The 12,315-nt window shown below is 50.9% G+C and overlaps 1 protein-coding gene across 2 annotated transcripts in view; it reads left to right on the forward strand.

Moving 5' to 3' along the window:
• CMTR1 (cap methyltransferase 1) overlaps positions 1-11,976 on the forward strand; it is a 59,659-nt gene extending 47,683 nt beyond the window's left edge. For both annotated transcript variants that reach the window (XM_082847102.1, XM_082847103.1), the window contains 11 exons: positions 1,434-1,490; positions 2,255-2,312; positions 2,826-2,894; positions 3,880-4,011; positions 4,916-5,038; positions 5,719-5,810; positions 6,671-6,739; positions 8,116-8,163; positions 9,145-9,257; positions 9,875-9,983; positions 10,635-11,976. In XM_082847102.1, the coding sequence (XP_082703228.1) occupies positions 1,434-1,490; positions 2,255-2,312; positions 2,826-2,894; positions 3,880-4,011; positions 4,916-5,038; positions 5,719-5,810; positions 6,671-6,739; positions 8,116-8,163; positions 9,145-9,257; positions 9,875-9,983; positions 10,635-10,767 (1,003 nt within the window). In that variant the 3' untranslated portion in view covers positions 10,768-11,976. The remainder of the gene's footprint in view (positions 1-1,433; positions 1,491-2,254; positions 2,313-2,825; positions 2,895-3,879; positions 4,012-4,915; positions 5,039-5,718; positions 5,811-6,670; positions 6,740-8,115; positions 8,164-9,144; positions 9,258-9,874; positions 9,984-10,634) is intronic.
• The last annotated feature ends 339 nt before the right edge of the window (positions 11,977-12,315 follow it).

A 12,315-nucleotide genomic window follows, 5' to 3' on the forward strand; every position in this document is an offset into this window, starting at 1 on the left:
GGACCTTAGTGAAATCAGTCAGAGAAAGACAAATACTGTATGTTATCACTTATATGTGGAATCTAAAAAATGAATGAATAATAAAACAGAAACAGACTCACAGATTTAGAGAACAAACTAGTGGTTGCCAGTGGGGAGAGGGAGGAGGGGAGGGGCAAGATAGGGGTAGGGGATTAACAGGTACAAACTACTATGTGTACAATATGTAAGCTACAAGGATATATAGCCAATATTTTATAACTTTAAATAGAGTGTAATATATTAAAATTTTGAATCACTATGTTGTATACCTGCAACTAACATAATATTGTAAATCAACTATACGTCAGTAAATTAAATAAGTAAAAAAAATTTATTTCTAATATACTTTTCATTTCTAGAGTTTTTATTTGCTTTTTAAAAATACAGTTTTTATTATTTATTTATTTATTTTAATTAATTTATTTGGTTGTGCTGGGTCTTAGTTGCGGCTCATGGCCTCCTTAGTTGTGGCATGTGGGCTCCTTTGGTTGTGGCAGGTGGGCTCCTTAGTTGCGGCATGCGGGCTCCTGAGTTGTGGCATGCAAACTCTTAGTTGCGCATGCATGTGGGATCTAGTTCCTTGGCTAGGGATCGGACCTGGGCCCCCTGCATTGGGAGCATGGAGTCTTAACCACTGCACCATTAGGGAAGTCCCCAAAATACAGTTTTTATATCTCTGCCAATATTCTCCATCTTTTATGCATGTTATACTTTTCCACTAGATCCTTTAACGTGTTTTTCACAGTTATTTTAAAGGTCCTGTCTGATAATTCCAACATTTGGATCACCTCTGGGTCTTGTTCTATTGGACTGTTTTCCATCTTGTCAGTGGGTCACATCTTGCTTTATCACGTCTCACTTTTAAAATTAAAAGCCAGACGTTGTGTCTAAAAGAGTCATGGAGCCTAAAGTAGAAAGGGCAGCTGTTGGTGCATGTAAGTCAGTTTAGTGTGTAGTTGAACTGGGTCTGCGCTCTGTTGTTGCTTTATTTACAATCAGTTCAGAGAATTCCCTGGTGGTCCAGTGGTTAGGATTCCACGCTTCCACTGCAGGGGGCACAGTTTCGATCCCTGGTTGGGGAACTAAGATCCTGCAAAACTAAGATTCTTTAAAAAAAAAAAAAAAAAGAATCAATTCACTACTGCTTTCAAATTTTTAAGGATGCTATCAGAACCTTCCTTTTAGCTGGACTTGGGATCTGAGTGTCTGGAGGGTTTGACTCAGTTCTTCTGCTTTACCCTAAGCCTTTATCAGGTACCTTAAGGGTATGGTCTAGGGGTTTCTCTTTTGACTCTCTAGACCCTCCCTCAAACATAGATGGCCACTGCTCTGGCTAAACTTCTCTGTCCTGATGTCTATTGGCTGTCTTTTTTGGTAATCCTTCTGAGATAAAATCATTTTTTTTCTTCTAGCCATTGTAGTCTGCAGATCAAAGCTCTGGCCAAAATCCATGCCTTTGTTCAAGACACGTGAGTGTTGCCCCTTTCCAGAATTCACCTATTTCAAGGGAAGATCTTTATGTTTTGTTCCTCCTCCTGAGCTCTTTGTTTATTTCATTTACACAAACACTTAAAAATACCTACTTTTTTTAATCTCATACTTTGCTGTAGTCTGTGAAGGATGCCAGAGGAGCATATGGCATGAACCTTGCCCTCAAAGATTATGTTGTCTTTGGACAGACAAGGGTAAGCCAGGAAAAGGATACAGGAAAGTTGTTAACAGTGCATCAGAGGATGTAGAGTGGCATAGCATGCGTAGAACATCTAACGTTCAGGGGACACAGGGTAAAGAGTGATCAAGAGAGGAGATGTAGGACTGGTCAAGGAAAACCTCTGGTAGGGGGTGAGCATAAGTTAATTCAGCTTTCTGGGATGTGGTGACATCCACTGGGATGGACTCAATGTGGCCTTTGTCAGAGGAGCCAGCATGTGCCGATGGGTAATTGGAAGAAGGGTGTGTGGGGACCCTGACATGCAGGGTGGTCAGGAGGGTGGTCTCCTCCCTTCCCTTTGTGGTGGGACAAGGAGGCCATCTCATTTTGTGTATATCTGAGCTCCTGTCTCCAAGAGGCAGAGGCATGGGAGTCTTATAAGCACCCTGGGTAATGGCAACTTGGCCTCGTATGTGCATGTACACACTGACGTCCTCTCTCTGAGGTTCTGATGGGTGCACGGGAGGCACACTCCTTGTATGCCTTTGACGTTTTAGTCATTTACTGGCTTCATTTTCCCAGGACACTGAGTGAGCCTCGGCAGGCAGAGATCCGGAAAGAGTGCCTCCGGCTTTGGGGGGTGAGTGTCTCCCCAGCCCGTTTTTGCTCCAGGGCAGGGAAACTTTAAAGAAGAATGGGACTGACTCCCAACCCGGTCACCTTAGGGTTCCCCGCCCCTGCCCCAATGAAGAGATCTGCCTGCCCTCACAGCACTCCAGAATTGGATGTCTCAGCATTGTTGGGAGTAACCTCCTTGGCCCTTTCACTGCTCGTTTAGCCCTGCAGGCTGGTTAGCAAGGACAAGGGTGGTGGGTAAACAGGCCTCATTTTCCTGCTGGTGGCCCTGGGTAGCAACACTGACCACAGAGAGCCCCAGAGAAAGGTAAGTGGCCTTTGGGGTGTGCTACCACAGGGCCTGAAAGGGAGCAGTGACTGAATTAGCCAACTCCACTCCCACCCCACCCCAGCTTCCTTTGTTGTGTGCCATTTCCTCTTGCTCAGCCTGAGCCTATGCCCTTGCCTGCGTAAACTCACACACAGCCTTGGTCAAAAATGCGTTTGAAAACCAAAGCTCTTTGCTGTCTTGTTTTAGATCCCAGACCAGGCTAGAGTTGCTCCTTCTTCCACAGACCCAAAATCTAAGTTCTTCGAGCTAATCCAGGTAAGCTTAGTATCTGGTGAAAATAAAAAGTTAGAGAGGCCTAATTAGATGTAGTATCACTGAGACCCCCAGATGCCTGGCCTCCAGAGGGCTTGTGCAGGTACCACATGGGTTCCCAGGGGCTGGGCTGAGGCCACCACAGATGGGAATTTTTGGTGTAGGGTGTTGAGTTCCCTGGGAGCCCATCAGGCTGCCTGAAGATTCTTGGCCCGAGATGTGTTCTGTTCAGCATTCCCGCTGCCCAAAGGGTGGTGCTGGCTCTCACTCCCTGGCAAGTTTAGGGTCCTGTGAGTGTGCCTGCAGGGGAGACATGAAGTATGGGATGATCTTAGGCTGGGGAGCTGGTCAGAGGGCCAGGAGGGGCTGCCAGGAGAGCTCACAGTGGAGCTGGCCTAAACTTAGACTTTCTGTTCTGTTTCTGGTGAGTGGTCCTCAGAATTCTTCTGCTCTGTGTTTTCCTACCACCTGACTTCCAGCTTTTCCCTGGGCTTTATTTAAATCTGGCCCAGATCATGGGCCATTGTGCTGGTTAGGGACTGGAGAATGAGGTTCAAGATGGCCTCAAAAAAAAAAAATAGCACGTGTAAATTTTTCTGAATGCGTAGAGAGATTACTTAGCTGCTTTCAAACCAACTGCTTGCAAGTCTTTGCCTTCAGTTTTAGTGAAGGGGAGGCTTTTATATTCTGGTGACATTTCCTTATAGCTCTGGTAAATCGATCTGTACTCTGGGGACTCGGTGTTCTTTCCTTTCCCAGGCTCTCCTAATAGGTCCTAAAGGAACACTCCAAGCAGACAGAATTAGATCCCAGTTAGTGCATGTGTAGGTAGAGCAGGGGGCATGTTTCAGACAGCAAGTGCTTCCTGTCCCTCCCCTCCCCCAGCCTGCCCTAACTCCCTGCCCCACCCCCCACCCCCCAGGCACCCGTACTGAGCGCCTGTCCCTTCCCCCAACCCAGCCGTGTTTTCTCTGACCCGGGGCTGCAGGGCACTGAGATCGACATCTTCAGCTATAAGCCCACGCTGCTTACTTCCAAAACCCTGGAGAAGATCCGCCCAGTGCTCGACTACCGCTGCATGGTGTCTGGCAGTGAGCAGAAGTTCCTCATCGGCCTGGGGGTAAGTCTGCAGCTGGCTTCCTACCCAGCTTGGGTGGTGGAAGCTTGCTGTCTGTCTGTGGGAATCTGGGCAGCTGCCTGCCACACTTGGTGCACGTTCTCTTGGCACCAGGGAGCTGGAGCTTTGACTGCAGGGAAGGTATTTCTTGAAACTTCACTTCCTTTCTTCCTCTAAGTTAGCCAAATATCATTCATTCATTCTTTCTATCTTTCATTTATCCATGTATTTGCTTATTCACCTCCATGTATCGCTAAAGGGAACACTGCCTCCTTTCTTGTGATGTGGAGCTTCTAGGCTAGCAGGATGGTCAGTAGGCTAAGCTGGCTTGAGCCCATGCAGCTATTTCTTTGCAACACCACCACCATCCCATGTCATCCCCTGTCTTTGGAGTCTAAAATGAGGTGAGGGAAAACCTTGGCAGTTCTATATCTTTATTGGGTAAAGTCCTCATTGCTCTTTCTTTTCACTCTGAGTTGTCTTTATAGTTTTATCTCCTCTTCCTCACTTACTTTCTCTGTGTCCTCTCACACTTTATCATTTTTTACTTTCTCTCTGCTCTGCTCTGTTCTCCGGACCCTTCACCAAACCCACTTCAGACATACACCAAGCTGGATCTTTCTTGAAGGCCTCTGATCATGAACTCAGGCCTCTTGAATAGTGCCCTGAGCCTGTTCCCTCCTAGTGGGACAGAGTCAGAGCTCTTCTCTTCCACTGAGGCAGTGGAGGACAACACTGTCATTATAGTGTACGAAGTATAACTGACTAATCTCTCTGAGACCTTTTCTTCTGGCATTTCCCAGCCCCATCAGCTTGTAGCCACCAACTAAAAGCCCTTTTGAGAGCTGAGCTTCTCACCACTCAATGTCTTTGTCTGCCTGACCTGGCCCTTTCTCTCTGCCCATAGAAGTCTCAGATCTACACATGGGATGGCCGCCAGTCAGACCGCTGGGTCAAGCTGGACCTGAAGACAGAGCTACCCCGGGACACTCTGCTCTCTGTGGAGATTGTCCATGAGCTGAAAGGGGAGGTTAGAGGTGGTTCTGCTCACGTGTATGGCTCTGCCATCTGGGGAACAGCTGGGCCTGTCCCTTCGCCCCCATGCCCCCTGAGTTAACTGGGTTATGTGTATGTGGTGCCTGAGAGGGCCCAAGGCCTGGCGAATGCTTTGTAATTGTTCCTCCTCCTCGAGTAGTTGCTCTAAGCCATGGCATATTCAGGTAGGAAGGACCACAGTCTCCTTATGTTTAGGAGATCTTGATCATCTCTGTGTAGCAAAGTCCCTGGTGAACCTGCTGCATATTTTTTAGCTGCTGATTGTTATTGACCAAGGATTCCTTGGGAAAGAAGCAACTTGTTATTTCCCATGAGCTTTGGGTATTACAGCCATACAGATAACTTTCAGAACAGTCAGTGGGAACAGTTGGCCAGAGTGGGAAGCCAGGTCCTGCTGGAGCACCATGGCGGCAGCCTCACTGGGTTTGAGATTCAAGGGGGCTCATCACCCATCACCTCAGGCCTCTGTCTTCTCAGAAGCATGGGCCAGCCTGGTGCTGAGAATCAACTGGGAGGGAGGTGAGAGAAATATCCTGTGTTTAGAGCCCTTCCCTTCCCCCGGCTATGTGTAGAATGGAGGCCAGCGTGCCACCGTGGGCAGAGTGAGCCCCAGGCCAATTCCTGGCAGGGTGGGCAGCATACTTGTCCTTCTAGGGAAAGGCCCAGCGGAAGATTAGTGCCATCCACATCCTCGATGTCCTTGTGCTGAATGGCAGCGACGTGCGGGAGCAGCACTTTAACCAACGGTCTGACCTGGGCCCTGGGGGAGGGAAGGTGGGCCGGGGTGGGCCAGGGCAGCTCTATGGCGGCAGCCTCTGTGGCTTGGGCCTCTCCCAGGCTTTCTCTGCTTAAGAGCATCCTTAGAGTTTCCCTCTTCTACCCACTAGCTGGTTCCAAGGGCAGGGTGAGAAATTGGTGTTGACACTTCCAGTTACCAGGACTTGGGCCTTGATTTCATACATACTAGCACACTCTATTTTGCCTCAGCTGTTCAGATCAGAGGTGATGTTTGTTTTAAGGTTGAGCAAGAGGGTGACCTTATGGGGAAGAGGGAGGGTCTTCTCCTCTGAAGAATGTGTTCTGTTCTTGGTGGTCCCACTTAAGTCAGTTTATGGATCCCACAACTCCCACAGAGGTACTTTTGTTCATGGATAGATTCCTAATCAGTCGTTTAAAAGGGGGGTACAAAAAGGAGAGACATTTTACACCGCTATGGTGCTGAAGTCACTCCTAAGTTCGTTCATCTGAGTGGGTGTACTGTGGTATCTGTGGTTTGGGGTGAAGGAGCCGATGCACAGAATAAAGATGATGCTTGAAGTTCTGGTGGAGGTGACTGAACACAGCCGAAGTTACACTTCAGGGAAACCAACCAAGATGTATTGAAAGTAGAGGTCAGAATCCAGAGTGGGGGAGAGGGCGTTCATGACGACATCACTGGAGAAGGGCAAGGGTGGGCTTCCTGGGAGACATGAGTGCTGCCTCTTGGAGCAGTTTTGCTGCAGATTCAGGAGTGTACTCCCACTGGTGCCAATGACAGTGCCCTGGGGCTGCAGGTGCTGGTAAAGATACCCTTACTTGCCTCTGAGAGACTCTGTTTGGATTGTAGAATTCAGCTTGCTGAGAAATTTGTGAAAGCTGTTTCCAAGCCCAGTCGGCCTGACATGAATCCCATCAGGTGAGCAGATCATCTCTCCCCCCAAATCCTCCTCTCCCATTGCTTCTTTCTGGCCAGTGCCTGCCTCCCTGTCCTGTGAGGGCTGGGAGGGCTCAGTGGAGGAGACCAGACCAGGCTGGCATTAGAGATCAGACTGCCATTGAGTGATTTGCTTGGGGGTGCTGGGTAGGTGACTCCTTTGCCCCAGAGTATCCCCCATCCTGCCTGTCACAGTGGGCCAACCTCCACAGGAGAGGTTCGTTCCTCAGGTTTAAGGCATCCTCATTTAAGACACACATGCCTCTGAGAGCACTAACACACCTTGTGAGCCACACATTCATGCTTGAATATCATTAGCATATCAATCCTGGCCTTTTCATTTTTTTCAGGTAAGAAAAGGGTGCTGAGGGAATGGGAGTTTTTGAACATGAAAAAGAAAAGGTTGGTTTGAGGTAATGGGATCCTTGGTGCATGGAAAGAAGGCCATGGTTTGTTGCCACGTTAGGTAATGTAAAAGTTCTAGGCCTTTAGAGGGTAACAGTGAGGGAGCAGACAGATGGAACAGACTTTTCCAGTCTGGGCTGAGGTCTGAGGTTATTATCTTTGGGGCTTCATGTGGCTAGAGACTGAGGTACATTTTATCAAAATAATTTTCATTATTCTTTTTAATACAGATTTACATAGGATTAAATCCAATAGTGGGAATGCACTTTTAGAAGTCTTCTGAAAGTCTAAAAGTAATTTCTTCTTGCACTTTAAAATGTCCTGTCTGCCGGTTCCTGAGAAGCAGCTTCCAGGGGTCCTGCCTCTGCTGCTTGTGACGGTCTGGTTGCTTGGCTTCTGGGCACCTTACTCAGTAGCAGTTCCAAAGGCGTGTTCAGGGGCCCCCAGAGGTGGAAGGCTGGGCATCAAACAGGAGCCCTGCATCCTGGGTAGGGGGGTCTCCTCACCCCTAATGGTAATAGGCCTATTAGGACGATTTGGAAGCAACTCTGTTACAGGAAGGCCTAAAATCCATGTAGACAGACCTGGGCAAGAGCCTGGCCCTTGGTGTTCTGGCCTCTAGAGATGGTGACGGTGACCCAGGGTGGGAATGCTGACAGGCACATCTTCGTCTGCCAGACCTTCCTCTTTCCCCCACCTGACTTCCTGAACCATAGCTGCGCTCCCCGGGTGCCCTGGGGCAGGCTCCAGGGGGTGCTTGGCAGCTCTGAAACCTAGGGCTTGTCTGTGGAGGATGGCAGTGACAGGCTAGGGGTCCTCATTCTTGGTGGGTTGGGTGGTGCAGGGCCTGAGGCAGAAGGTGAGGATAGGCACAGCCTCCTGCCTACCAGCTGCTGCCCAGACAAGTGTCCCACCAAGAATCCTTTGTCAGCTCTTTGTCCGTCTGTCCACAGGGTGAAGGAGGTATATAGGCTGGAGGAGATGGAGAAGATTTTTGTCAGGTGAGTGACTCAGCCAGGGTAGCTCAGGATTTGAGAGGAGTTGGGGTGGGGGGCATGGCAGTGTCCAAGATTCGTTCTCTTTTTCTGTAGCGGTGGGTTAGGGGTGCGGTGGTGAGTTGCCCTGGTGGCTGCCTCTACCGCCCCCCCACCTCCTTTGCCTGCGTGGCTCAGCTGCAGCCAAGGGCCCCCCAGCTAAGAGCTGATTCAGCACTGTCAGGAGGGGAGCAGGGCGGGTGTGTGTCAGGCAGAAATACAGGCTCACTGATGCTGTAACAGTTACGAGGGGTGTGTGCATCAGGCAGAAATAACAGCAGGCTTGTTGATGCTGTAACAGTTACGATTGTCCCTGCTAGGGGCAGAGCAGCAAGCTGCTTGAAACACTATAAATCCCAGCTCCTGGTGCTGACAGAGAGATTGAGCCTGGAGGGGTAGAGGGGGTGTAACTGCTTCCTCATAATCTTAGCGGTGTGCAGGGTGCTCAGATCTGAGGGTCTCATCCTGGGTGTGCCCCTGTGGCCACTGGAGCTGGGCTGGGTCTCAGTGCTCCCGAATTAACTCTTTAGTAGCCACACTGATGCCATGGGTGGTGAACTGAAGATCCAGTGGCACTCGTAGTCAGATCTTACCCTTACCGGTGTCACCCTGACACCCCACAAACAGCAGCAACATAGCAGGGGCATGTGTCACTTCCCTTCCTCCACTGCTTAGTTGGGAGTTCAGAGCCTGAGTTCTAAACCCAGCACCGCACTCAAACTCACTTGCTGTGTGGCCTGGAGCAACTCAAGTCTCTGCCTCAGTTTCTCATGTTGAACTGAGGTAAAGTACTGTGGTTGGTTGGCTGATTTTGACATTAGCCAGAGACTAACGTTAGGGCTCTCTCTCTCTCTCTCTCTCTCTCTCTCTCACACACACACACATACACACACACACACACACACACTCTCACGCTTCCTGTTTGCATGCCTACTCTGGAAAATCAAGGTTGGAAATGAAGATCATCAAGGGCTCCAGTGGCACGCCAAAGCTCAGCTATACAGGGCGGGACGACCGGCACTTTGTGCCCACTGGCCTCTACATTGTCAGGACAGTGAATGGTGGGTGATGAGCCACTGTTCCCTAACCCCACTCCCTCAGCCAGGGCAACTGGCCCAGACCCTACTTGAGCCAGAGCTAAGGGCTCCCTACTGAGGTGGGCATTTCTTTGAGGTGTATGTTGAGCGGGACTGTGTTCCCTGAGCCTCTTCTGTTCTTCGGTGGATCCTGGGGGGGTTGTGCTGGGGCTGGAGAGAGGGGAGCCCAACTTGTATATGCACACGTGGTGTCCTCAAGGCAGGAGAAGGGCCTTCGCAGTGGGCAACAGCAGATCCAGAAAGTCAAGCTTGGCCATTCGTATCACCTGTAGAATCCTTTTTCCTTAGTTCCCTCTGGCTAACAGACTCCTACTCCCTCTGCCAGGGCCCGAGAGATGTTGCCCTGGTAGCAGGTTGGCGGGACTGGGGAGAGTTGTTGAGAATTATCTTAGTTGTCTTCCTGGAGCCCCTTTGGGTGGGTGATGAAGGCTGTGTCCTCACAGGCTCTTCTCCGCTGCTGTTTGGCGGGGATGGGAGTGGAGGAACGGGCGTGAAGGCAGGCATGCCCTTCATTGGCCTGACCTGTCCCCCATGGGTATTTTGTGTCCTTTCTGGGCTTCTTCCCCCTTTCCTTCTGTCAGAGCCATGGACTATGGGATTCAGCAAAAGCTTCAAGAGGAAGTTCTTCTACAACAAGAAAACCAAGAACTCTACCTTTGACCTCCCTTCAGACGCCATTGCTCCATTTCAGTAAGTAGCCTTCTTCCAGGCCTGCCCCCTGCAGCCCCAGGTACTCCTGCTAGAATGCCAGCCTGACCTCTCGGGGCACACCCGGGTCCTGAGACTGACTGCTGCCCATGCAGGGGCTTCCCACGAGGGTATGGCTGTGATGGTTGGGGGTCCTGGGTGTGAAGGGCCCGACCCTGGCCGGGTGTGGGCTAAAATGCTGAGGTCCACAGTCTTGCCTTTGGACCCAGTGTGTTGCCGGATTGTTGGTCATAGGTTTCAACAGCAGCCAGTAGCCCTGATGTGCCTGTAATTAGCCACTGACACCAGTGTGTCACCACACTAATACTGTTCTATTAGAGCAGCAGAGACAGATAAACCAGGAATATCAGTAATTAAAGGATCCAGTAGGATGCAATTAGCAGCAGCAGCTGTGTGTTGAAAAAAGCTGGTTCTGGAAGGCAGGGAGCAGGGCCTACTAGGTACATTTGGCTGCCAGAGGGAAGACGCTCAATTGGAGTCATTAGTGAGACCTGCCCTCCCCCCTGCCCCCAGTGCACACACACACACTCTTAAGAACACCCATCCCTGAAGTCACGGGTGCCAGGATGGGTGGTGAGCTCTTGGTCCTGCTCCACGTGGGTACAGCCCTCTGACCTCCCTTCTCCTCCCCAGCATCTGCTACTACGGCCGGCTCTTCTGGGAGTGGGGGGATGGCATCCGTGTGCATGACTCCCAGAAGCCCCAGGACCCAGACAAGCTGTCCAAGGAGGACGTCCTCTCCTTCATCCAGACGCACAGCGCCTGAGGATGCCCACCCCTGCCGAATGCCCTGTCGTTCCCTGAGCCTGGCCGTGAGGTTGGTGGCCTCCTCTGAAGAGCTCAGTTGGGGCCTTCTGGGACACTTTTTGGAATTCCCTCCCCGGAGCCCTGCCTGGGAACTGTCTCCCCTGCTGGGACTCAGCCTGAAGGATGCAGCTCCTACAGCACGTTTGAGGTCAGGGCCCAGGGCACATGGGGCCAGTGGAGGATGTGTCTGTCAGAGGGCAGCAGGGCTTCAGCTCTGCCATTCCTTCCTGTATCCTGTAGACTCACTTTTCTGAGTTCCACACAGTGCCCTGAGGGGGCGGCCATGCTCCTGCTTTGCCCAACTTTTTATTGGGCCGACCCTGAGAGGCAGGAGGCCTGCTGTTGTGAGCTGGCCAGGAGCAGCTGCTATATAAATCAAGGTTTTGTTTCTTTGAACTTGCTCTGTTTTGATGCCAAGTTGGAGATTTTCTTGTCTCCTCCCCCTACCCTCTCCTGGTCTTCCCTGGAGTTCTTCCCAGCCCAAACCTCTGACCGTCCCGCAGGCCGGGAAGGGAGGCATGTGGACCCCACATCTCTGACACCACGTCAGGATGCAGGTAGCATTGTCTGGTGGTAGGTGCGACTGCTTCCTGGGGTTGTAGAGCCTTCCTGGGCCTCACCCCTTTTGATCCAAACCTCGGGCAGCTCTAGAAGGGGAGGAAGCAGCCTTGAAGACCTGCCATTTTCTATGCGCCAAACAGTAGTGGCCCCACTGTAACAGAGGTCCTGTTGGGTTGGGTTGCACTCAGTCCTCTGGCAATCATGGCACTCCCGTTTGTCCCAGCCACCTTGCCACCCTCCCCCCTCCGTTTTTTCATCCCCAGCAGGAGGCACAGTTGCTTTTGTCCTTTTGTGGTCACTCCATTTCCTCTATCTTGGCGGGGTGGAGGGGGAAGCTGGGCAGTAGCTTTGGGTGGGGGAGGGAACCTGTGGTTGTTTTTAATGGGAAATACCTCTCAGAGATGCTCCTGTGGGCTCCCTAGGGTCTCATCCCAGTGCTAGACTGGTTTCCATGGAGATAGAGGGCACTGAAGCTCCCCATGAGGTTGGAATTGACTCCACCTCAGGGGTCTCAGGCCAGCATCCCCCAGGCTGTCAGCAGCACCGCTGAGATGCTGTATTTCCACCCAATTCTGGGTATCAGTGTGTCTTGCAGAATCTTGGATCATTAAAGATAAACATATTTTTAATGCCTGTGTGGCTCTGTGCTGGGGCTTGTCCTTCGGTGCTTTGTGGTCTGGGGCTTGCGTGAATGAAACAGCTTGGGCTGGAGGTGAAGGGGAGGAAGCTGTACTCAAGAGGGGAGAAAAGAGGGTGGGTTTAATCAGAGCCTTGTCCAAGCTCAGGGCTGCTGTTTGCTGCCAAAGAGGGGCCCAAGGAAGTCTCAAAATTATGTGGCTCCTGTGAGAAGCAGGGATTAGAGGATGAATGAACCTACAGCCCGGCAGGGCAATGTGACAATCCAGGATCAATGTGTGTGACTAAAATAACAGAGGCGTCAGACCAA

The sequence above is a fragment of the Leucopleurus acutus genome, assembly GCF_964270905.1.
Source record: "Leucopleurus acutus genome assembly, chromosome: 10".
In the NCBI taxonomy this organism is placed as follows: domain Eukaryota; kingdom Metazoa; phylum Chordata; class Mammalia; order Artiodactyla; family Delphinidae; genus Leucopleurus; species Leucopleurus acutus.